The sequence below is a fragment of the Rhinopithecus bieti genome, unplaced genomic scaffold (assembly GCF_001698545.2).
Source record: "Rhinopithecus bieti isolate Rb0 unplaced genomic scaffold, ASM169854v2 scaffold_9615, whole genome shotgun sequence".
NCBI lineage: Eukaryota > Metazoa > Chordata > Mammalia > Primates > Cercopithecidae > Rhinopithecus > Rhinopithecus bieti.
In genome coordinates, this window is record NW_016806325.1 from 110219 (window position 1) to 136504 (window position 26286).

The window sequence follows — 26286 nt, forward strand, 5'->3', positions numbered from 1 at the left end:
ATATATTTGTTCTGTTTCACTGCTATATACATATATATAGCATATATACCAACATGGAGTTATATGCTACAGAATTTAGCTATGGTCTCAGTTGTCTGAATTTTAATATTTTCCCTATTATATGCTTTAAGGGATACTGCCCCAAACTAGCTTTTCCACTTCCCTTACTATGATACTTAGGACTAGTGTTTGATCCTCAGCCTGCCCATTCGGAGTTTTGAATTCTAATTCACTGTATAAGGCTAGTCCTTAGTGCTTCTGAGATTGTGGCTCTGATACCACATTTGTTCTGTTTCACTGATATATATATATATATTAATTTTTGGTGGTAGGAACACAGATGTTTGTTACATGTTTGCAACTTGTCAAAATAGAAACAAAACAAAACAAAAAAGTAGCAGAGGGAAGAGTGTTTAAGGCCCAGGAGAAAGCAATTTCCAAGGCCTTAGGACAGGAAAGTTCTCATTATGTTGTAGGAACTGTCAGATGGCCAGCATATAACATGTGGGGCACATCAGGAGCCTGGAGAGGTAGGACGGAAAGGGCTTAAAGTGAATTTGGACAAGTACAGAGGGGGCACTTCAAGTAGGGCCTTGTCGGTCACAGTTATGACTTTTCGTTGTATTCCAAGTATAATGGAGCCAAAAAACATAACATTCTGATGATACCTTTATTACCTATTATTTATTAATTTTATGTGATTTTTGGCATGCAAAATGACTTTAAAGTACTCTCTTACAGATTCATTCATGTCCACAGTTCCCATATTCTTTTTCCCATGTGATCTTAAAATCCTCAACAATGAATGCCTCTACCACAAGGAGAATTAGGTCAAATCTCCACATTTGGATAAGAATATTGTATTATTCTTATCTCCACTTGTCATTGTTCATTTTATCTATGTTTGCTGTGTTGATTAGTGTGTGTGTTTTGGCAATTGATGATTGGTCTCTGATATTCTGATTGGAGAAATAAGTGAATTTGGAGAATGGTCCACTTGGGAGGCCAGACTGAGTGAGGGACCTGGGAAGGGCATGTAGTGTGACAGTGGGCACCTGGGGCTGTGGAGTTAAGGACACAGGGAAATCAATGTTCTAACTGCTTTAATAGCAGAAGATTGTCCTTGCCACCCTGTACTTCTCTTCCTTTCTTGTTTTCCTCTTTCATTAGATGGAAAATACTGTGTCCCTACAATGAGGAAGATGCCTTGAGATGCAAGAGTCCCTTCCTTTTGTGCTCCATTATCCTACCTTAGAGAGCCTGAAGTGGTTTGCTAAGTGCTAGCTTCTCTGTCTGGAGAAAAGAGCTCCTGACGGAAGAGGGAACCAATCTCTGCTGCTGCTTTCTGGACTTAGATCATTTGCCTGGTTTCTCGGGCCAGGACTCATAGCACACTGACAAATGGGAATATGTGCAAAGAGTCTGGAAGCCATCCCAGTTTGTCAGCGTTCCCCTTGAAACCCATGGAGTATAATTCTGCAGCGACATTAAAGAATTATTTTTATATGAATCATAAAACCTTTTCAATTTTCTATATGATAACACATATCTCTTTCTTGCTATCCATCTTTCTATTCTACCTTCCTATCTCTGGGCAATTTGCCTTTAAGAGGTTAAAACCTTGCACAAGATCATTCTAGAACCCTAGTCCCACATGGAGGGCTTACCAACATGGAGTTATACGCTATAGAATTTAGCTATGGTCTCAGTCTTCTGAATTTTAATATCTTCCCTATTGTATGCTTTAAGGGATACCGCCCCAAACTAGCTTTCCCCGTTCCCCTCCTACTGATACTTAGGACTGCTGTTTGATCCTCAGCCTGCCCATTCAGGATTTTGAATTCTAATTCACCATATAAGGCTAGTCCTTAGTGCTTCTGAGATTGTGGCTTTGATACCTCAAGACTTCCATCATAGGAAGTTTTCCTGGTGCTATTTTACCATGGAATAACACTGAAGAGAGGCATAAGGAGTGGGTTTTTCCTGTGTGTTGATTAGCGATGACAAGAAGAGCAAGATGCTATCCTATGGATGCTGGAAAGTAGAGATACCTTTTTCTAAGAAATCTGGCAGTGAACAGGAAACAAGAGATCAGAATGTAGGTTGAAGCATTGGCAGGAAGGTGGCATTTGTGTTTGTCTACACACAGAGGTGAGAGTTTGGACAGCCACATGGACTGAGAAGTTGCCAGTGCTGAAGGACAGAGTAAGATGAGGATTCATAATTAACGCTTTTCCAAAAAATACCCAGCCCTGAGGCCAGTCTGCCTTTAATAATGATGAAGTAGAGCATTCCCAGCCATTTTGCTCATGGCTTTGCTTCACAGGGGCCCTTCCTTTACATCCCAGGTCTCCCAAAGAGTGCCATAAGGAATTCTTGGCTTTTTGTGGACATCACAGAGGTGGAAACTACCTGGGGACTTGTAAGTGGTACCCACAGGTGGTTTGGTTATGCCTATCCTGTCTTCTTCCTACTGTTGGGCCTCGGAACAAGATACCCCAAAGTATGGCACATCGGTGTGCTGAGTACTTTGAACTAGACATAGGAACATAGGAAAGGCCTCTGGATGCCTGCCAAAACAAACAAACAACAACAAAAAAAACAAAAACAAACAAACAAAAAAACCTGTGTGTGCATGCTTTTCAGCTGGCTGTAAGATTTCAGCCAGAAACAAGGTCTTTCTGACCCTCGCCCATTTTCCCCTGAAGCAAGTCATGGAAAGCAGAATTCCTTTCCCCAAGGTGGGTCACAGAAACCAGAATCACTCTGCCCCAAAGCAAATCGTAAAATCTAGAAAGGTCACTCTCTCCTTTTTCCCTTGAAAACCTTATTTCATGGGAGTCCTGCCCTCTGCCCAGGAGGAAGAAATGCCACACAGTGAGGCCCAAAATAATCTGGACAGGCCTTGCTGGGTTTCTCTTTCAGTTTATTACTATTAATTCATACCCTTTTATTCAATCACATTTCTATACGCCCATCCTTTCGTCATCAAACTTAAGCATAAAATCAGAACTTTTTCCCTGAGTCTTTAGATTTTCATTTTGAAAGCCTCCCATGTCACATCAAACTTTGATTAACTATATTTGTTATGCTTTTCTCTTGTCACTCTGTCTGCTGTGATAGGAGTGTTAGCTGTGACCCTTGATGAGTGAGGAACGGCATCACACCTTTCTGTCTCCACACTGCTTTGCTAGAAGTACAGCAGCAGCACCAGGAGGAAGATCTCCAGTTTGCCTTTTGATGCAATGACAATTCTTTATTAAGCTGATAAAGTAAAACCATTCCTATCAAAGCTATGATTCAATCAAGCAGCTTTATGCAAACAGGTGCTGAGACCTGCAGCGCAAGAGCACCAAGGGCGCCACGAGACTGCAGCACCAGCCACCACCACAATAGCTGCATTGGCTGCTGGTCACAGTGAGTCAGATGAAACCACAACTGTAGCTGGCACTCAACACAAAACAATCCATTTTTCACAATATTTGAGTTTCTGCCTGCTTTCTTCTTCTCTTTCTTCCCCATATGCCTTTTTTTGCATATGGACATAAAGGGCACGCAATAAACACTTGCCAGCTGACTAAATCCTACAGCCAGCTGAAAAGAATGCACACACAGGTGTTTTCTTTTTTTTTTTTTTTTTTTTTTTTTTGGCAGGCAGCCAGGTAATTATGTAGCTTGACCAACTGTGAATACTTCACAGATTTAAAAGACTCCCCACCCCACTTCATATTTTGTTCAAGAAAAACTTGCAGTTGTCCAAAAACGGCCTTGCGTCTACGGCTTGCCCTTCGTCTGCTCTTTCTCCCTGAATGCCTTTGATCCCAACTCATCTTTTAATAGTCATCTCTACTACCACCTTACCTCACCTCTGAAGCCCACTCCTCAGTCCTCAGCGTTATTTTGCCCCCAGCCCGTGTGCACCCACTGTGCACAGAATGTGTTCAGACTCCATCTCATTTTAAGGCACTCTTTGATTGACCTGCTTGTCTTCACTATCAGACTGGAAGTTCCTTGACGGCAAGACCCTTGCCTTGCTGAGACCTGTCCTTTCACCCCTAGCCTTCTGGCACAAAGTAAATACTCAATGTTTGCCGAGTGAATGAATGAATGAAAACAACACTCTAGAATACTGATCCTTACACCTCTACTCCCCACAGTTGTATCAACAGACTGTGGTTAATCTGTAGTGTTATATAATGGTTAGCATCTAGAACTTTATCTTCACATAAATATTTAGCAATTGAACAGCAATCCGTTAGCATTTCTATGAAGGTTTTAGCACTATGTTTAGCTAGCTGATATAGCACCATTTCTGGAACCATAAAGTGTTTTATTGTCACAACTATATTTATATTTTATTAAACTTCAGCCCTATGCATGGAATTGTTCTCTAGTTGTTCAGACAGAGTGTTTAGCAGCTCTGTTTCAGTGGACCAGGTCTTCAGGTTCCACAACATTCTCCAGGTACCAACTCTCCAGCCCATCTGCACCACTAGCTGTTTCCAGAATCTTCTGTGCTCTTTCCCAGGTTTGTGCTGAGACTCACGCTATTCCCCTCACCACAGGGTCCTTTGCCTTCCTTCACAGCCCAAGGAAACCCGATTCAATCCTTTTTTTGAGAAAGAATCTCACTCTGTCACCCAGGCTGGAGTGCGGTGGCGTGATCTCTGCTCACTGCAACCTCTGCCTCCCAGGTTCAACTGATTCTCCTGCCTGGGCCTCCCCTGATTCATTTTTAAAGGGCCAGCTCAAATATCCCCTCCTCCATAGGCTTACCCTCTTGGGTTAGCTTTCTTTTGCTTTTGTTTTTTTTTTTTTTTTTTTAGACGGAGTCTGGCTCTGTCACCAGGCCGGAGTGCAGTGGCACGATCTGAGCTCACTGCAACCTCCGCCTCCCAGGTTCAAACGATTCTCCTGCCCCAGCCTCTGGAGTAGCTGGGACTATAGGCGTGTGCCACCACACCTGGGTAATTTTTGTATTTTTAGTAGAGATGGGATTTCACCACATTGGCCTGGATGTTCTCAATCTCCTGACCTCGTGATCTGCCTGCCTGCCTCGGCATCCCAAAGTGTTGGGATTACAGGCGTGAGCCACTGCACCTGGCCAGGTTAGCTTTAATCTCCCTTCTCTCTCTTGCCTTTATATCCAAGGTCTTACAGCACCCTGGATTATATTTCATTAGCTTTGTACCCTGCCTTAGACTGGGAGCATGTTGGGAGCAGGAATGTCTGTGTCATGGGGGCCAGTGCTCAGTAGAGGTTACAGGATGCCCCTAGAAGGAGATGCAGGAGCTTAGCAGAAGGCTCACCTCCTATGACCTCCCAGAGGGCACGTCCCAGGATGAGTTCTAGTGTTGTGTTTCCAGCCCACCAAGTGTCCAACATGCTGCTCCTTGGCCTTGGGCCCTGCGTGGCCACCCCTGTAGTGACAAATACTGGGTACAAGGCTTATCTAGCTACTATCTCCCACCCCTCCCCTGCACCCTGATCCTCTCCTCAGCACACAGTGAAACTCGGACCAACAGGAAATTTGCCCTCTCTCAACATCTATTATTATTTGAATTTTCTATGGAAAAAAATATAGAAATGTTGCTATCTTTCTTTGTTAGTTTTCCAACCACGGATTTGATTTAGTGGCAATTTCACAGACATCCTTTCCTGAAACTAATATTCTTCCACTCCTATTGGCTGAGGAGGTATTAAGAGGAGGCAGTGTTTAAATTTGCATGTTAGTACTCCCCTCTGCTTTGACTTGTGGTTCACTTTTTCTGCCTGATTATGTGTATGGGTACGACTTTCATTCTTTTTCTTTTTTTTTTTTTTTTTTTTTTTTTTTTTGAGACAGAGTCTCTCTCTGGTGCCCAGGCTGGAGTGTAGTGGTGTGATCTCGGCTCACTGCAACCTCTGCCTCCGAGGTTCAAGCGATTTTCCTGTCTCAGCCACCCGAATAGCTGGGATTACAGGTGTGGGCCACCATGCCCCTATTTTGTATTTTCATAGAGATGGGGCTTCACCATGTTGGCAAGGATGGTCTTGAACACCTGGCCTCAAGTGATCCACCCGCCTCGGCCTCCCAAAGCGCTGGGATTACAGACGTGAGGCACCGCGCCCGGCTTCTTTCTGCTCTTCCTTTTATCCTTTCTTCTTTTCTTTTCTTTTTTTTGACAGATTCTTGTTCTTTCACCCAGGCTGGAGTACAGTGGCATGATCTCAGCTGACTGCAACCTCTGCCCCTGGGTTCAAGCGATTCTCCTGCCTCAGCCTTCTGAGTAGCTGGGATCACCACGCCTGGCTAATTTTCATACTTTCAGTAGAGACAGGGTTTCACCATGTTGACCAGGCTAGTCTCGAACTCCTGACCTCAGGTGATCCACCCACCTCGGCCTCATAAAGTGCTGGGATTACAGGCGTGAGCTACTCCACCCAGCCTCCTTTCTTCCCTTCTTCAATTCAAAACTTTCACCAGGATAAGTCTGGTGCATTTTCTTCTAAATTTTTCTGCTACTTGTTGAGTTCTTTTTCCATTCAGAAAAGATTTCCTCAAGTATTTTTGTTCTATTTGTTTAGGCATAATTATTTATATGTTAGTTTAATATATTCATTTCCTCTTTCATCTTTGTCTTCTCATCCTTTTTATCTGCATCCAGAGGAGCATCTCATATTCATCCTCCACATCACAGATTTCAGATGATGATTCTGCTGTTGCAGTTTCATTCCCTTCCACTCTACACATCATGGATCTATTTGCATCTCAGTTCTCAGCAAGCTCTATCTTCACCTCAGTTTATTCTTATCACAAGACGTGGTTTACATCTTTTGCCACAGAGTCTATTTTAAAAAATTATATTGAGAACAGAAATCAGATGCTTTCCATAATTTATTTATGTTTCCTATAAATAGAAATATTAGGATGCACCCTTTTCCTCTGTATTTGAAACGTACTTGGCAATAACTATATTTGCTGCATTCTTTTCACCTAGCCCCCAGATCAGTTATGATATTTTTGACTGTGATATAGCTTTTTTTTTGTTTTTTTGTTTTTGTCACAATTGATGTCCCATTCCAAGACTGTGATATTGTTTTAATGTATATTCCCACTAAATCTCATGTCGAATTCTCATCCTGGATGTTGGAGGTGGGGCCTGGTGGGAAGTGTTTCGGTCATGGGGGCCCTTATGAATGGCTTGGGCCGTCTGCTTGGTGATAAGTGAGCTCTGACTCTGAATTCAGATAAGATCTGGTGGTTTAAAAGTGTGTGGCCTCTCTCCCCTCAACCCACACTCTCTCTCTCACTCCTGTTTTCACTGTGTGATGTACCTGCTCCCCGTTTGCCTTCTGCCATGATTGGAGGCTTCTCAAGGCCTCCCTGTAGAACAGTAAGCCAGTAAGACCTCCTTATAAAAAATAAATTACCCAGTTTCAGGGTTTTTTGTTGTTGTAGTTTTGTTTTGTTTTGTTTTGAGACAGGATCTCACTCTCTCACCCAGGCTGGAGTGCGGTGGCACAATCTCAGCTCACTGCAACCTCCACACCTCCCAGGCTCAAGTGATCCTCCCACCTCAGCCTCCCAAGTAGCTGGGACTACAGGAGCACGCCATCACACCCGGCCAATTTTTGTATTTTTGATAGAGATGGGGTTTCGTCGTGTTGCCCAGGCTGGTCTCGAACTCTGGAGCTCAAGTGATCCTCCCACCTCAGCCTCCCAAAGTGCTGGGCTTACAGGTGTGAGCCACCACGCCAGGCCTCAGGTATTTCTTTATAGCAATGTAAGAACAGGCTAATACAGACTGCAAGAACCCTAAGCCCTGAAAAACAGAAGTTTACATCATAGTGGCATTTATTGTTTAAGAAAGACCAAGTTGGGTTTGATATCTCCAAGGACTCACACTGTACCCATCCTTCTGTTCCCGTTTCCTCAAAGGGTTGTCTGTTGTCCCCTGGTTTTTCACCACATGTGTAAGGTGGCTGCCGCAGCTCCGGGAGTTATGTTCCCTCATAACCACATCCACAGGCAGGAGACAATAGAAGGAGGCTTGGGACAAGGGTTTATCCTCCTGTGCCTCTCTCCTTTTATCAGGAAGAAAACTTTCAAGAAGCACCCTGGAAGACTTACTTAATGTCTCATTGACCAGAACCAGTGGATGACTGGTCACACTTGGCTGTGAGATAGACTGACAAGTGTGTATCTGATCTTTTAGTTAGTTAGTTTCCATGTAGGAAAAGTAGAAAATCAAAGGGGAGTTGGAATGGCTGTTGTATATTCAGTGTCTGACACACCTTATTCTAGCCACCTGGTTTCAGCTAGAAAACTGGTGGCTTAGGTCTTTTGCACTGGAGGTGCAATTGATGTGTACAGCTGCTAGCCAACTTTCTGATGTCTGTATGTTATTTTTCTGGTGTGGTTCCACTGAACCGAGAAAGGAACTTTTTATTTATTTATTTATTTATTTATTTTGTTTCCACCTTTTGATCCCCTGATTATGAATGAGGGAGATCATTCCTGGATTATTTAAAGCAGCCTGCAGTTCTTTACTTGTCAAAAACAGTGGGTGCAAAACAAACTTCTGGAGTGCATTGTTGCAGTGGCTCTGACAGACTTTATCCCTTCTTAATACTAGTTTCATATTTCAAAATGCCATGAGTCACTGTCTTGCCTATCCAGCCCAGAGTTATTGAAATCATGGAAATGGGAGTCCCTGAAGAGATACAGAAAGAGAAATGACCAGGCACAGTGGCTCCCACCTGCAATCCAAGTGCTTTGGGAGGCAAGGCAGGAGGATTGCTTGTGGCCGGAAGTTCAAGATTGTGGTAAGCTATGATTGAACCTCTATCCTTCAGCTGGGGCAACAAAGCAAGCTGTCTCAAACAAAAAATAATAATAATAAATAAATAAAAGAGAGAGAGAGAGAAAGGGAAGTGATAATGACAGGATGGGGAGATGGGACTGAAGAATCAATCAGGTGTTAGGGCAAGAAATTCTGACCCTCAGAGAAAGCAGCTCTGAGGGTCTGAGGAGCTCTTTCCCTTCCTTGCCTGGTGAAAGTTCCATCACTGTCAAATGAGGAGGCACAGTGGCAGTCTATGAGAATCCAACATTTTACACCCCAATCTTATACATTAGGCTCCCCATTTTATTTACTGTTAAATCTTAACTCATTGACAAATACTCGGGCTTTCAATGGTGTGGTGATTTTGCACTACTGTCTGTATTTTTGTGGAGATTTTTGATGACAGATGGTAAAGAGGGAGGGAACCTGGAGAATAAACCCACAGCTGTCTTTCCTAGAGTCCCCTGACATCTCCAGGAAGGGGATACTCGATGTGTGTGAGCCTTGGTGAGCCATGGACATTTGAAAACTGACATCTCCGAAAGGATCCCCAGTCCACTAAACATTATTTAATTTTGAAAAAATAGTAAAAGACTTGTCTGCACTTCACAATTTCAAAAGTATATAAATGGGATGGAAAGTTGTTTTTAAAAATATTCAATGTGCTAGTGAGTACATAGCAACTTTCTGTCACTCTATATTTTCTAATCGATAAATATAAAACTGTGAAGACTCTTTTGGGAGGATTTGAAGTTGTTTTTATATTTTAAAAGGAGTTCCTGCACTCAATAATGGTTGAGAATCACCAATAGTCCTTTATAAATTATTTAATTAGGGAAATGAAATGGGAAGAATATAAATTAGATTGCGAAGCCTGTGGATGAAGGTCCTTTTAGGAAGAGCAATTTACTAAAATTAATACCTGAATGACCACCTGAACATTAAGGGTTAAGCTCACCATTATCATGTTGATAATGGACAGATGGCCTATGGGAGAGAGAGGGAGGGAGAAAAGTCTGAAGTGCTCTATCAAATACAAAGCGGGGATTTTGGTGAAAGAGAGAGTGAGACAGAAAAGGAGAAAGAGAGAATGAAAGGCTGAGAGAGCCCAGAAATAGAAAAAAAAAAAAAAAATAGGAGAAAAGGTCAGGACAAATTGACAAGTTGTGGGGAATGGGGAGAGAGAGAGACACCAAGGGCTCAGTATGACAAGAAACCTGCGGATTTTTTACAAGTTGATTTACAAGAAACTCCTGGCCAGGTTAAGTGGCTCACACCTGTAATCCCAACAGATTACACACACATTTGGGAGGCTGAGGTGGGAGGATTGCTTCAGCCCAGGAGCCTGAGACCAGCCTGAGCAACATAGTAAGACCCTGTCTCTATTAAAAATACAAAAAGTTAGCAGAGTGTGGTGGCGTGCACTTGTAATCCCAACTACTTGGGTGGCTGAGGCAGGAGAATCGCTTGAACCTAAAAGGTCAAGGCTGCAGTGAGCTGTGATTGTGCCACTGCACCCCAGCCTGGGCGATAGAGCAACACTCTGTCTCAAAACAAAGCAAAACAAAAACCAAACACACACACACCCCAAAAAAGAAACTCCTTATGGCGGATTTGACAGAGAATGTTTAGAATGGGCCTACCTAATATTCGATTGCACTACAGCCCTCTTCAAATGCTTAGTAAAAATCTACAAAGAGCATATATGAATGGGATTCGAGAATTCGAGAAGGAAAGAGGGCTGCTGTCATCTAAGAATGGATTGGAGCAAGGATAAGAGAAAAGACCAGTTGCTGGAGTGGAGGGCAAGGACCCAGAAAAAGCAGGAAGGTGGTGCAGGAGGGTGATCAGAACCACGAAACTCCTGAAGTGCACTGTGTGTGTTTGGATGGGAGGCTGGTGGGGAGGAAGGAGGCGTGTGGATTTAGCCACATGGGACCTGCGGTTATTTTTATTTTAATATTAAAAGAATGGTGACCCCATAAAGCTACTACAGAATTTGGAGACATGTAAATGAGGATTTCTAAGACTCCCTACTTCTGTCACCACTACCATCACTTTTAGAAATTTTCTTGATTTCTCAGGCCAGGGGTGGTGGCTCACACCTGTAATCCCAGCACTTTGGGAGGCCGAGATGGGCGGATCACCAGGGCAAGAGATCAAGACCGTCCTGGCCAACATGGTGAAACCCCGTCTCTACTAAAAATATAAAAATTAGCCAGGCATGGTGGCGTGTGCCTGTAGTCCTAGCTACTTGGGAGGCTGAGGCAGAAGAATCGCTTGAACCTGGGAGGCAGACGTTGCAGTGAGCCGAGATCATGCCACTGCACTCCAGCCCAGTGACAGAGTGAGACTCTATCTCAAAAAAAAAAAAAAAAAATATTTCTTGATTTCTCTAAATTAATATGGTCTCCTTCCCAAGAATTCCTGCTTTCATGGTACTTAGTTCACAAAGGTTTTGTGACATCCTTTTTAAGCTAAGGAAGCTGTGCCTGCTGCCAGCTTCAGATTCCGTTGTCATTCTCTTTTCCTGCTTTGAACTCTGTGCTCCCAGAATTCCGAAATATGTGAAGCTCCCTGAATGTGCCATTCTCTCTTCTCCAAACATGTTCAAGCTATTTTCCCTCCTTAGAATGCTCTGTAAAACTACTGGCCTCAGTTATACATGCTCGGCTCAACTTAGCCATCCTGTCTTCCGGGAGTCTTCAGGGACTGGCTGAACTTCCCCCTTTGCTATCATAGTATTATCTACAATATCAAGCCATCTCCTCCATCAAAGGATTCCTGATCCCTCATCTCTCTCCGCTATTTGGCAATAAGCATCCGCGCTGTGAGGATGCCTTTCATTTATCACCAGACTCCAGGGCCTGGCATCATATCTGATTCCTACTACCCACTCAGTATTTGCTGAATGGTTATCTCGCAGTTATTTCGATTTTTATCTTTTTGATAAATTGGTAAAACCTACAGACAAGAATAATAGGCTGGGCATGGTGGCTCACGCCTGTAATCCCAACACTTTGGGAGGCTGAGGTGGGTGGATCACTTGAGGTCACGAGTTTGAGACCAGCCTGGCCAACATGATAAAAGCCCATCTCTACTAAAAATACAAAAATTAGCAGGATGTGGTGGTAGGCATCTGTAATCCCAGCTACTCGGGAGCTGAGGCAGGAGAATCGCTTGAACCCAGGAGGAGAAGGTTGCAGTGAGCCGAGATAGTGCCACTGCACTCCAGCCTGGACAATAAGAGTGAAACTCGGTCTCAAAAAAAAAAAGAATAATGTCTTAGATACATTTTTTTTAACCCTGAAGCATCCAGCACTGTGCCTCTCATGTAGTAGGTATTCAATATGTATTTGCAGAAGTAAAATGCTCTTTAGTTCAGCAATCGCTTCTTTACTCATTGACTCCTTCAACAATTAAGCGTGTACTATGTGCCAGCACTGTCCGGCAGGCAAGTTTCATCTGAGGGCTACTGCAATCAGCCTTCGTGGTTGCTGGCAGCATCGTGTTGAGATGTTTCCTAGGTTACATCTGGATTTAATGGCACTAGAAGGTGGTACTTGTGCTGCATGGATGTGATCCCTCATGCGTAGGCTTGAAATACAGAGAAAAAGGCATGATTCCAGCCTATTATGAATTGCACAGAACTTTCCAAGCACTGCCAGTCAGCTCAGAGCTCTGATAGGTGCATGAAATACATATTTTATCCAGAAACATATAATCTTATAGAAAAATACAAGTTACATAAAAAATTAGGGAATTAACTAAAATAGAATGCAAACAAGTCCTGAAATGAGTGTAACTGGAACCCAAATTCACAGATCGGAAAGTAGAAACATCAGTGCTGGCTGGTAATATTGGTCAAGAGAGCAAACCTGGACTGGATTTAGGAAAGTGAGGTTTAGATCACTGTGCTGTCCTCTAATATCTGTGTTACCCAGGACAAGTCCCTTTGCTTCTTTCCAGGAGGAACCTGGGCTTAAAGGTGAAGGACAGTGTGGAATCAGAGACCTAATTAGTTACCGGCTAGACTTTGACAAGTCCCTTAAGGTTTGTGTCTCTCTGTGTCCTCATTCACAAGATAAAGATAATATTACCTCCTCCATAGAGTTATAAGAATGAATGAGACAGAAGAGTCCCCGGTACCTGGTAATAAGTGATTGGTAAATGTTGGCTGTCGTTCTTAGCCTCAGTTTCCTTATCTGTGAACTGGGGTGCCTCATTGGGTTGTTGTAAAGATCTGAAGGGATTACAGTAATAGAACCACTTGGCCCACAAGAATCATTCGACAAAAGCTCCTTTAATCTGAATCTAGAAGTGAAATCTTCATAATACGGAGGTAAAGCTTTGGAACAGTCTTTTACTGATAGCAACAGAAATAAAATAATACCTTATTTCCAGCATAACAATTGTGTCTTTCATAAATTCTTGAATTCCTTTGCTTTCAAAATTGGCAGTACCTACATAATTGGGCTTGCAGCATGAAAAATTCCTCCTGTGATTTTGCGTGAAGGTTTCTGCAGCTTAGTTTCCCAATATAAATAAAACATTTCATTAGTGTGAGGATGCGCTCTCACCACACAAATTGACCCTAATTACAACTTCCGTTTCCCCTATTCTTAAAAACTTTGCACATCTGAAGCTGAGCTGTCATGGCTTTTTAATTAGCATTACACATAACTCCCAACGCTGACTTCCATGAAGTGTGGAGATGTGTGTGGGAGCAAGACGTTTTGTATAAAATAGTAATGGACACTGCTAACAGTTCCAGAGCCCAGGGATGCCGGGCAGACCTGAGTCATGAGTTGTCTGAGAAACAGCTACTTCCAAGGCAATCACAATTTAACAGTTTAAAATTAAATTACACTTGCTTTACTTAAAAAATATATTCCTGAAAGTCAAACAAAGAATCGCATTTTTCTACGTGGAATTTTGGCAAAACAGTATGAAATAAATCATTGTTCAAAAATAATGAAATCTCCTAAAACTAGAATGATGTAGTAAATTATTTTAGTCTTATTATTATTTCTACTAAGTAGTTTAGAATAATTAGGTGGGCAGCGGTGCCTCACGCCTATAATCCCAGCACTTTGGGAGGCTGAGGCAGGTGAATTGCTTGAAGCCAGGAGTTTGAGACCAGCCTGGGCAACATGGTGAAACCCTGTCTCTACTAAAAAATATATTTACAGAAATTAGCCGCGTGTGGTGGTGAGTGCCTGTAATCTCAGCTTCTTGGGTGGCTGAGGCATGAAAACTGCTTGAACCCTGGAGGCAGAGGTTGCAGTGAGCCAAGGCCGCACTCCAGCCTGGGTGACAGAGCAAAACTCTGTCTTAAATTTTAAAAAAGAATGATTAGTATATTACTGAGGCATTGTCATTTAGCAAATGAATAAGTAAGTGTGCTATAACATGGGAAGAAAAATGATACCAGTGTGCAAAGACAAAACAAAATAATACAGAAAAAAAATTTGAATTTATGATTTACTCTAACGGTAATATACTTGACTCAGTTTCAGCTGGGAATTATTTGGGGGATGTCATGTTTAGTGACCTTAACTGAGATTGAGGGCTTTCGAAGGGAAGAAGGGATGAGAAATCATCCACATTTGATATTTGGTCAAATAGCCTCTTGGGAAGGAGCCAATTCCAACTTTTCCTTTCTCATCACCATAACTTGGTATCTTTTAAGTGGCTTCCATTGCATTAATTTTTTCAGTAACTCATCCTTCTGGGGGAAACTGTTCATGAGAAAAAAAAAACCTGAATGAAGAAGCTCTGACTCTACTCAATTTTAAAATCTTATATAACTCATTTTTGCTCATACACTGAGTAAATAGCTGTTTCAACTGTTGCATAGTGGTGGAGGGCCTTTTAGAACTCTCAGAACTTTTTTAACCCAAAGGCTAGATAGTACAGAGAAAATGCTCCCTATGAAACCATGATTCAAAGATGAACTATTCTTGAATGAATAATAAAATCCTACATACCTACAGCAATTAAAAATTGCATTTTAAAATTGGCGGATTCATCTTTTGTATACACATGCAAATCTCAGCTCCGTTCGGCTGCTCCAAGGTAGATTCAGTAAATTTTGAGTTCTGTCTCTACCAACTAGTGTAAGCCCTAGACCACTAAAGACCACCCTCTTGAGAATTCACAAGGAAGATACCCTGTGGGCTCATATTCAGGTCCTATCAGCTACCATCAGGCCTATTCCTGGGCTCTCAGCTGTCTCAGCAACTGCTGGTAATCTGACAGAGAGAAAGGTGATGTTGAGAATATTTAACAACTAGAACAGAGGCACCGACCTATCAGAATGGCTGTAAAAACTGGTTCAGGCATGCTGGTGTGCACCAGCTAATCTCAGCCTGCTCGCGTGGGCCCCACTGCTTGGCCGGCTGCTCTCAGGATGGCTTGATCTGGGTCTGCCAGGCCCTGGCAGGGCAGGCTTCCTGCAGCATGTGTCTGCTGCTGCTTCAGAGCCTGGGAGGGGGTCTGTGGCAACTTCTCTGCTCTCTCTGGGTGACACGTCCTTAGAGAGGAGCAGGACCACTGCTGCATATGACGCATAGCACCTAGAGTTTGCAGAGAAACATCTCCCACCATGTTGACAGCCTTTTCCCTTCCCAGGAGATCCCAGAGGAGCCATTTGCCCAATGCTCAGAGTGGTGAAAAGCCTCAAATCTAGACTTTTGATGTGATTTCCAAGTGAGTTTAAATGTACAGTCACAGAGATACACTGACTGGACTGAAAGGGAGATGTTTATGTTTAAATCTGGTCTCGTGACCACACAGAAGAGCAAGTGGTCCTCCATAATGACCTCCATAAATGAACATGTCTAAAAATCCTGTCATTCCAGCCAGGCACTGTGGAGCACACCTGTAATCCCAGCACTTTGGGAGGCCAAGGTAGGAGGATCACCTGAGGTGAGGAGTTAGAGACCAGCCTGGCCAGCATGGTAACCCCATCTCTACTAAAAATACAAAAAGTAGCCAGCTACTTAAGATGCTGAGGCACGAGAATCACTTGAAACCGGGAGGCGGAGGTTGCAGTGAGCTGAGATGGCGCCACCTTACTCCAGCCTGGGTGACAGAGCGAGACTCCGTCTCAGAAAAAACAAAACAACAAAAAAACCTGTTATATCCTTGGAAATGCGTATCACAGTAGACACAACCATTGTTGTCAGATATTGACTTGTTAAATACATATGTTTTAAAGCACTATAATTTTGTCACGGCTTTTGATGCTTGATTTTTTTTTTTTTTTAATATATAGGAAGTGTGGAAAATGGGAATGGCCCAGCATCAAAACTCTGAGATGCCTGGGTCTGCCCAAGGTAACTGGCCTCTTACTAGAATCTGTCTTCTCACAACCAAAGCTCTGACCTCTGCTCAAGCTGGTTGGCTTGACTTTTTCTTCCCTGAGGATGAGTTTGTTTCCAAGTCTCCATCTCTTTTACAAGTTGACTTCACCTAGAGCTGACTGACAAAGCCTGAGAAAGCCTGGCTGGATGAAATTCCAGGGGGCCCAGTTTAAGCTAAACTCGGGAGACCAGCACTCAGCAGGAACATAGTTAGAGTTACATCTTACATACTCACCACCTGCCCAGCTTCCATTTAGGAAAAAGGAGTTCACAGCTTTAAAAGTGTTTCAGAACAACTGCCTTAGAATACTCATCTGCTGAGCAGAAGTGTGTATTTCTTAAATTTCAGACTGGGGCATCTTCAGAGGGAATGAAGGACAGTCCTTTCAGCTGGGTTCATGAGTCCCGTTCTTCATGTTCTGGGTCCCACTGCCAGAGAGTTCTGCAGTGCTGACAACCTGTGCTCACATGGTAAATATTGTTCTTGGTTTCTGAAACTTTGGGCAGATGGGGGTGGAGGGAAACTTAAGAGGACTCTCTCCACAGCCAGTTGTTTGGATCATGAAATAAGGGAAACCTGGGAGCTGAAGAAGTCAGTATTGAATCTCCTGGGCCAGAGGCCACCAGGGTCAGTTCTGCACCATCCTCTGTGTGACCTTGGGCCAATCACACATCCTCTGACCTCAGGTTTCCCTTGTGTGAGTTGCTCCATCCATCTAGTATCTCACTTCACTTAAATCTATTGTCAACTCTAGGCACAAGAATTTCAAACTGAGCTTAATCCTACCCTATACTAAGATGAATTGGAACATGTCCATGAAAGCTGAAAAAATTTACTAAAAATGTAACCACTTTGAGTCATAGCTTATTGAAAATGAATTAAGTTCATTAGCTTCTAGTCACTGGAACAAAGCATTCTTTTTGGTTAAAGAGGGTTAGTCAAGAAAGACCTGCCAAAATTTTTCACTGTGCACAGTAGCATCAAGGGAGTTCAACTACAGACCTTAGGGGTTGGTTTTGCTTTGTTTTCAGTATCTCACATGATTTAATTACCTTGTCCTGAGTTATATAACTCATTCCTCTTTGTGCTTTGATTTTTCCATCTAAGAAGATAGAAAAGCTTGGTACCTTCAAATGCAGACATATTATGATCATTGTTGAGCATAATTTAAATACTCTGAATTTCTTAGATGAAAGCAACTATAGAAGTTGAAAATACGAAGAAGCCAAAAGGAGTATTTGACAAATATGATCTCCTTAAATCTCAACACCTTCATAAAATAGATGAAGATACCATCCCAGTATTAATGAATGGAGACTTTGAGTAACTTATGAAAACCATACAGCAAGTCTGCACTATGCATTCATTTATACATATGTGTATATAATTGCTTTCGGGTGCCAAAAGACATTTAAGACAAGTTAAGAAAATCTACAAAAGTAGGAAATAAAAGGTTTGCATTCATCTAAATGCATATTATATATAGCACAAATCGAAGTTGTATTCATCCGACATTTTAAGGAAACATTTAGGCTTTCTCTTCTACATAATGAAAGTTAATTTAAAATTAAGTTTGAAAGACAATTTATGGTACTTATTTATTATTTCTTTACAACAACGAAAACAGCTGCACTTTAAATTGAATTTTATGCATGTAACCAACTATTGCAAATGTAAATACACATTATCTTTCTTCTGGATAATTGTGAATTTGTACAATATAAGCTATTAAGAGCACATTGTACCTTCAAAGCCGTATCAAAATAAACAGTCCATTTTTAATGGTTACTACAAAAGGACTTCCTAGGCAGTTTCTTTTCATCTTCTTTGTGACATTATCACTGACTCTATTTAGTGAGTCCTTTTGTTAACATCACTACCTCAGCTTGCTCTGCAGTCTATACTGCAGCTCATGTTTCCAGGAATTTGGAGAAAAGAACTTTGCAACTCTTTCCCTTTATCTCCAAATATGTTTCCCTGCTCTGAGGGAACTTGTGGGCCAATGAGTAGCAAACACTTAGGGAAAAGGGTATCTCTGCATAAGAGACGGCAGGCCATATTGAAAGATGACCTCAGATATTCTTTTATTATTATTATTATTTTAGACAGAGTTTCGCTCTGTCACCCAGGCTGGAGTGCAGTGTCGTGATCTCAGCTCACTGTAACTTCCAAGCGATTCTTATACCTCAGCCTCCCGAGATTACAGGCATGTGCCACTATGCCCAGCTAATTTTTTTATTTTTCTGTATTTTTAGCAGAGATAGGGTTTCCACTCTGTTGGCCAGGCTTGTCTTGAACTCCTGACCTTAGGTGATCTGCCCACCTCGGCCTCCCAAAGTGCTGGGATTACAGGCATGAGCCACCACGCCCAGCCTCATTCTTGACGAGAAGTGTGAAAGCAAGAGAAGACTGAGATCAGGACATGGAAGATGGAGGGCTTCTCCATGCCTGAAGAGGGCCGCTTCATGCCTCGATGTTAGAGGTCACAGGTTCACTTCCTCATGATCAGACAAACTCACAAGGCAAACGTCAGTATTAAGACCATTCCCAAGAGAAAGGCAGATGTCTTTTGTATCATTTAATGTATTGGATTTTGCATGAAATTTCTATATGCTGCTTGGGAATATAATATCTGATTAAGAATACAGAGCTGAGGAAAGTAGTAGGAAAGAGAAGATTATCTGTGTTTGTTGTCATTTCGTATTACAATTACTTTCGATTCCTTTCAGCACAAACTAAATGAACAGGAAGAGGCAGCAAAAAGTGTACAATGTATTTGTGGGAATTGTAAATGTGGAAGTGAAGACCAGCCTCTGATTTATCAAAGATGGCTTAAATGAATTAAAACTTTTCCAAGTTTCACCTTCAGAAGGACAACACAGCAAACAAACCCCAGTTTGCAAGGCCGGTTTCAAAAGAAGGCAGAACCCAGCAAAGCAAGCGTTTCAGGCTCTGAATAACGCTCAAATTCATCACAAACGTGCTGGGAATTTAAAAAGGAAGTTTGTGTTCTCATTGATTACATAACTAATAATTTTATGAAGCCTGTTTAAAATACTGATTTTCAAAACAGTGGTTATAATGTCAACTGGTTACACGGTGTCCATTTGTGACAATAAATGAAAAAGTGTGGGCATGCGTGTGCCTGTGTGTGTTTACAAATGAGACTATCTTTGCCGGTGGACCGTTCCAATATGAAAAAGATTCATACATTGTATTATGTAAACACGATTAAGGGGACCCCTCATACCAGTGGTGAATGTGTAACCTGTATTTTCTTGGCACATAAGGTTCCACCAAGACTTCGATTTTCACAACATTACAGCTCAGAGCTATCCCACGTCCCACCAGACCCTGTCCCCTTCTCTCCACGCATCCAGGGCGCCCACGCGCGCGCGCGCGCGCACACACACACACACACACACACACACACACGCAGACTCAGGAGACAGTACACTCGGGAGATGAGTACAGCTTGCTTCTCTGCGGTCACCCGAGCACCGCAGGCTCACTTTACCTCTCGCCCAGGGAGGATGCCGGCTGCCGCTGGCTCGGTAGCTGCCCTCCGTCTCCACGGCTGTCCCCTTCTGGTTCAGCAGATTGGGGCCCTCCGTGTTTTCAACAGGTACCATGGTCACGTAGAAGTTACAGCCGCTCCCCTGCCACCGAACAGCCCCGACCACCCCCGCTCCCAGGAGTGGTCACTTTCCCCATAATAGCATGCTAAAGAAGAGTGTGGGGAAAAACTTCGGGCAAAGCTAATGTGATTTGTGACCAACTTTGTTTCTATTTCCGAAGGCTTTGCCCTTTTCGGTGACACAGGCTGTTGCTATTCCAAGCAGCCTATCACAGGCAGGGGGAGGGCCGTGAGTCCGAGGATTGTTTTTGCCTTTAGATGCAGAGTTGGAAGCAAGGGGTTAAAAGAAAGGGAGCTCAGACGGAGTGTTTGGCCATTAGCTAAGGGTAGCTCTTGTACTCTAGCACCTTTGAAAAGAGGCAGAGAAAAGAAACATGCAGATTTAAATGCAAGCTGAGAGTGGGGATAGAATACTCGCAGATGGTATCAGTTAATCTTGGAGAAAGAGGAACAATTTATGCAAAGACATACCAGAAGGAAAAGTGTGTCAATTTTTCAGCAAGACTGTTATTCCAAAAGTCATGGTATTTACCAGCTTGCACAAAGCATAAAATACCTTTATTGTTTCAACCTGATTTTCATCTAGGTAAATGCCTGTATCTTTCTCTCCAAGGCCTGTCAGATAAATCACAGCCTGAGATCAAGAATACACAAACTCAGAATGAGCAGATTCTTTAGACTTTTTATATGCTGAGGTTATAGCAAAGTAATCCATTTTTTAATGCAGAATTGTCTTTAAGAGACAAATTAACACTGAATCTTCTATTAGATTTCATGTTTGCCTAGGTAAGAGGAGGATACTCCCCACTAAGAGAGACCAGACTAAGTGACCCATTGTGTGGGTGTGGTGGTGATGTAATCTCAAACAAAATCAGGGCATGAGAGGGTCTTTTTCTGATTTGTGAACATATTTATTTAAAAAATCTTACAGGGTTATGACATTTACCTTCAGTTATTCATTCAACAAATCATGTTTATTAAAAAAAAAAACCACCTTATAGAGGAAATTGAGATCATCTTAAAAATCATTTGGAATAAAAACTAACATGTATGGAACACTTATGTGCCAGAAATTGTGCTAAGCGCAATAACTCAAATGATAACTTTGAGCAGGTACCAACATTATAGAAGAGGAAATGGAGGTTGGGTAACTTGCCTATAGTCTCACAGCTAATCAGTGGTAGAGCTGAGATTATGAATTCAGGAAGTCTAAAACTGTAACTCTCCTATATTCTAACTTCCCAGCCTTGTCCTTTTCTGATTTTCTTGGCTTCCTACACTTTCAGACCTACCTGACTTTAAGAAGATGCCATGAAATATGGCTTTTAGTCCTAAGCATTTCTCTGGACAGGAAAACAAATTTGTGCTTGTATAAGCAGAAGCTAAATTTTTGTTACTTCCTTTCAACATTTTAGCTGAATCACCACAAAGCTCTCAATTCACTTATTTGTGCATTTCCTTTGCTCATCACTAGATAATTATATATTTTTCTCATGTTTCAGGGAAACAGGTAGCAAATGGAAACAAACCTATAATAATTCAACTATTATTTATTATGTACCCGTTGTATGTCTGCTGATAGAGCTGGAAAATGGAAGTCCTCCAGGCATAATCCAGGCCCCTTCTGATTAAGAGGGTAAGAAGTTCAGAATCCCACACATCAGTGTCCCCGCTAAAGAATGTGTAATGCAATGATGGTTTGAAGCAACTCATTTTATTAGTTCCCAGGGTACGTTACAATTATATAGGAGTCCCAATTTCTATCTGTGAGATACATATGCTTCCCATAAGTTCTCTATATTCTCTTAGCTTCTCACTTCTTTCTGCTCAGAACCAATGACCTCATTAGGGGTAAAATGTTCTTGCAATGGATTAGTTGTATCATTGCTTTGTTTCGTTATCCCACGACCTGTGTTTCTAGCAGCTTCTTGGCCCCATGGGAGTATTTGAGTGTTTGCTATAGTGCTTGACTAGGCAGAAGACAAACCTAATTCCAGAATACTTTACTATGGTTAAAAGCAGTCCAACAGTTCTCACTCGGTTTTGTGTAGCCAAACCGTACAGGAGATCCACAGGCATAGTAAGCCAACTAGGATTCAAAAAGAATGCTCAGCAATGCAGCTGACAACATCACCTCCTGGTGCTCCTAATTCTGTTCTTTATTCCGCTGGTGATCTGACCTGGACCACTGGCTGTCTCAAGCTCTGTTTGTACTTACCTCAATCTCTTAACTCAGAGAAAAGTTTAGGGGAGAAAATTTTTTTCACCCAGACTAGAGGGGGGAAACTCTGCCTCAATTCTCTTAAGAACCCTGTACTTCTCCTTCCCAGTCTTTTGCACACTGTAGTGTATTTAATACAGTTACATGCAGTGATTCGATTAAATCTGTCTTTTCTACTAGATTGCAAACTCTGTGAGAGTATGGACTATGTTTGTTTACTTTATTATAGTATTCTGCATGTCTGGCACTCAGCAAATAGTAAGTATTTGCTGGCTAACAGACTGATTCCTGTAAATCCAATAAACTTTAGCAATACTAGAACGTATGCTCCAAGAGGGCAGGCACCTATTTCTATCTTGCACATTCATCCAGCTCCTAGCACAATGCCAGGCATGAAGTAGACACTTAATAAATATTTGTTAGATAAATGAGTGCTCACAAATAGAGCTTTTAGTGAGCTAAATAACTATTTAGTTTTTAAATGTGAAAATCTATATGATGATTGCCTATAACATTTTGTCCTTCCTCTCTGCTTTCTGCCAATTCCTTTAGACCAAGTATAACCACAGGCTATCCCTCTTCTCTGGAGTTTGAGCCACTTCCATCATTAAAATCTGTTCCTCCACTCAAGGAATACATAATCAGCAGACAGCAGACAGTTCATTCTTCATAACCCCAATACTTTTGCTACATACCACTTTAGACTACTGCTCATAGGCAATGCTACCAAATCCAAGAACACTTATCCTAATTTATAAACTGGCACTGCAGGGAAGAAGGGATGAAAGAGAAGACAAGCAGATTCACAGGGCACGTAAACATCTACCATAGAGCATGCCTATTTTCATGGCAATTTTTTAAAATCTTCACTACAACCTTGTGAAGTAAATACTGTTACTTCCGTTTTGCAGAAATTGAAACCAAGAAGCTTATGAAACATTTCCAAGATCAAAACATTTTCTAATATTGAATTATAAAATTTTGAATCCCACAGGAAAACCTACACTCAACATTTTACCATGTTTGCTCATTCACCTCTATATATAGTAATTCTGCCATCCATCTTTCAATCCATATTAGTTTTTATACATATCAAAGTAAGTGGAAATACTTCAGAATGCATAATATTAAATAGAGTTCAATACTTGTTTAGCTTCTTTTTCTTGAGACAAAAAAAGCTCCAGAAGCAACCAATTTTCTGATATTTTTCCACATAGATTACCTTTGCTTCTTCTAAACCTTCATTCATATAATGGAACCGTAGAGAATGCAGCCTTGTGTAAGGGTCTTTCACTGAGCATAGTTTTGATATCCATCTGTGTTTTTATGTATATTAGTAGTTCATTTTGCTTATTGCTGAACAGTGTTATATGAGTGAATATACCGCAGTTTATTCTTTTTTCTATTGATGGACATCTGGGCTGTTGCCAATTTTTTGCTATTAAAAATAAAACTGTTATGAGCATTCTTGCACCAGTCTTTTTTTGCAGAACATGACATTTCAGAGCACAGCAGTTCAAGTCCATTTGATTCCAAAACCCACATGCTTTTCACTACACCCTATTGCTTCTCTGCAGTGCACCCTGCAGAGCACACTGATGTGGAATGCACCTTCTACAATGGTTCATTACAGTGTAAACACAAATGGGAAAATATGGTCTTTATGCAAACAAAAAAAATTCCAAATACAAATTCACTTCTTGTTTAGCCTTATTCCAATAAAACATTCATTTTGGTATGATTGTTTGGAAGGATGTTTATTATTTTACCTGTTTACACTATCTAAATAACTTCTCTATCTGAAAGTTTTCATTATGACTTCTTTCCTTAGGTGTAGAATATTATCAGTCATAACATGTTGATTAAAGTTCCTCAAATTGCAAAGTAAGTGTGGTTAAATTCATTATGGTATGTTCGCTTTATATAACATGTGATAAGTCACTAAAAGAAAGACAATGTAGCCATGCAAGAAAATAGTTTTTCAATTATTTTAAGTGGGTGAATCAAAGTGGCATACAGAAAGTTGCATACTCATTACTATTACAATACTTTTTATAAATATATGCGCCTATTGGTAGAGACTGGAAGGAAACTTGGAACAACTGAAAATACCTAATAAGTTGGGGTGGTAAGTCATGTGTAAAAAGTACTCTCTTAAAAGTTTTTTGCTTAATGCTTCTATCAGATTGTATATATAAAAAATATAAATCTGGAGAAAACTTCTTCATACTTAGAGCTGCCATATACCATTGTGCAATTTGGACACAGTACAAATCTAAGTGGGTCATTCTCATTTGCAGACAGCAGACATTTGCTTATTTATAAAGCAAATTTTCCAGAATATGACAATACTAATCTTGAAGAAAAGGCAGCTTTTTCTAATTTGCTCAAAGGTACATTGGGCAACTGATGAGGCTGTTCAAATTCTCATCTCCCTTTAAATCACACCAATGTCGCATCTATTAGTTTGGCCTATGCCTGTCTTTGAACTGCCCAGCTACATAGAATGAGCACTGTTCTTCCTTTGATTAGCTATTTTCCAAATAAAGTATTTTAGCTTAAAATCTCCCTCAGTCCGATTGCCCTGACCCTTGGATGGAGGGCATTAACAAAAAGCTGTTCAATGATTAACCCTTTCCTTGAGATTAACCTGCCTTTGATACCATGAAGTCAGAAAAAGTTGCTTGATCATACATGACAACAAGCAGTAGTTATTGGGTTTGGAGCTCTGGTCCGCTTTCATTACATGTCCTTTGTTTGCGAGACAATGAGGAGGGCACTGCACAGAAAATGTCTACTTTCCAAGTTTAAATAATCTGAATAACACCGGGAAACTTTGGAGCACAAAGCTTACTGAAATGTGAAACTTCGTGCTCAGCTTCTTAAGATGTACTCCTTATATTTCAGCGCAGGTGGGCATGTTAGAGCTTGTCGTGGGCTTTTATTTTCTTCTAGGCTGCCCAGGATCAGAAGACCCTTCCTGTGTTGGGAATCCCCCCCCGCAAGGAAGAACCTGTCTCCTAAACAGAAGCTGGAAAGGCCTGATACTCCCTTTTCTCACTTAGGACCAGGCTCTGCCAAGCAGTTCATACACCTTGGATTTTACATCAGAAGCTGTGGTACAAAGTAGCAGGATGTACAGGCCCCACCTTCCAGCGAGGATGGTGGCAGTGGCTCTGGCCAAAATATTTAATGTCAGAGTTGCTAGATATATGCTGTTAGGTATGTGCTCAGGGGTGGTTAGATTAGCTCAAAGCAGGATTTAGGGAGTTATTCTTGACTACAGTTTCCAAGTTGGAGTTGGTTTCTGTTGCTTTAAACTGAGAACTAGGAATGACACCGGACTCAACTAGATAAGTCCTTTTTCTTGTGTGCAGAGGCAGATTAATCAGAAAGCTAATGATTAAGCTGCAGGGCCCCTCACTCACTCCAGCCCTTCCAAGGCCCTGGGAGGCACCCAGCAATGCATTTATATAATGATATGTTTTGTAAAATTTGCTAAAATGAAATAACTGCAATCAGTTAAGACCACTAATGCTTTGCACCTGGCCAGCAACATCTCATTTCCTTTGTGTCGTGTGACATAAGGGTGGCCATGGAATATTTGGGATCTGACTTAAGATCAGTTAAGTTTGAAAAAAATTTTTTTTTGTATTTTTTTTTTTAGACAGAGTCTCACTCTGTCACTCAGGCTGGAGTGCAGTGGCACAATCTCAGTTCATTGCATCCTCTGCCTCCCGGGTTTGTGATTCTCCTTCCTGAGCCTCCTGAGTAGCTGAGATTACAGGTGCACGCCACCACGCCCAGCTAATTTTTTTTTTTTTTTTGTACTTTTTGTATTTTTAGTAGAGATGAGGTTTCACCATGTTGGCCAGGTCATTCTCAAACTCCTGACCTCAAGTGATCCACCTGCCTCAGCCTCCCAAAGTGCTGGAATTACAAGCGTGAGCCACTGTACTGGGTCTGGTTTTGGTTTCTTACAGATGACTCACAAGCACTTAACTAATGTGCAGTTAAGCTCTCACTAGCTCTCTTGGTATAGAAAGGACTTCCAGGAATTCTTTTGCTCCTCACTATGCCATCTCATGCCATACATATCCCACATTATCACTCACGTGGCACAAAGATGGAAAAGCACAGGGCTAGAGGCTCTCAGTGTGAACCTGTTCTACAGCTCCCAGGGCCATGGCAGAGGGCCATGCTAGAGGACAAACTGGGTTCTTTTATTTTCT

The 26286-nt window shown here is 41.7% G+C and overlaps 1 protein-coding gene across 3 annotated transcripts in view; it reads right to left on the reverse strand.

Annotated features, from left to right (window-relative positions):
- Positions 1 to 20016, reverse strand: part of SLC2A12 (solute carrier family 2 member 12) — a 64913-nt gene extending 44897 nt beyond the window's left edge. For all 3 annotated transcript variants that reach the window (XM_017875466.1, XM_017875464.1, XM_017875465.1), the window contains exon 1: positions 19714 to 20016. In XM_017875466.1, coding sequence (XP_017730955.1) covers positions 19714 to 19828 — 115 coding nt within the window. In that variant the 5' untranslated portion in view covers positions 19829 to 20016. The remainder of the gene's footprint in view (positions 1 to 19713) is intronic.
- Between the last annotated feature and the right edge of the window lie 6270 nt (positions 20017 to 26286).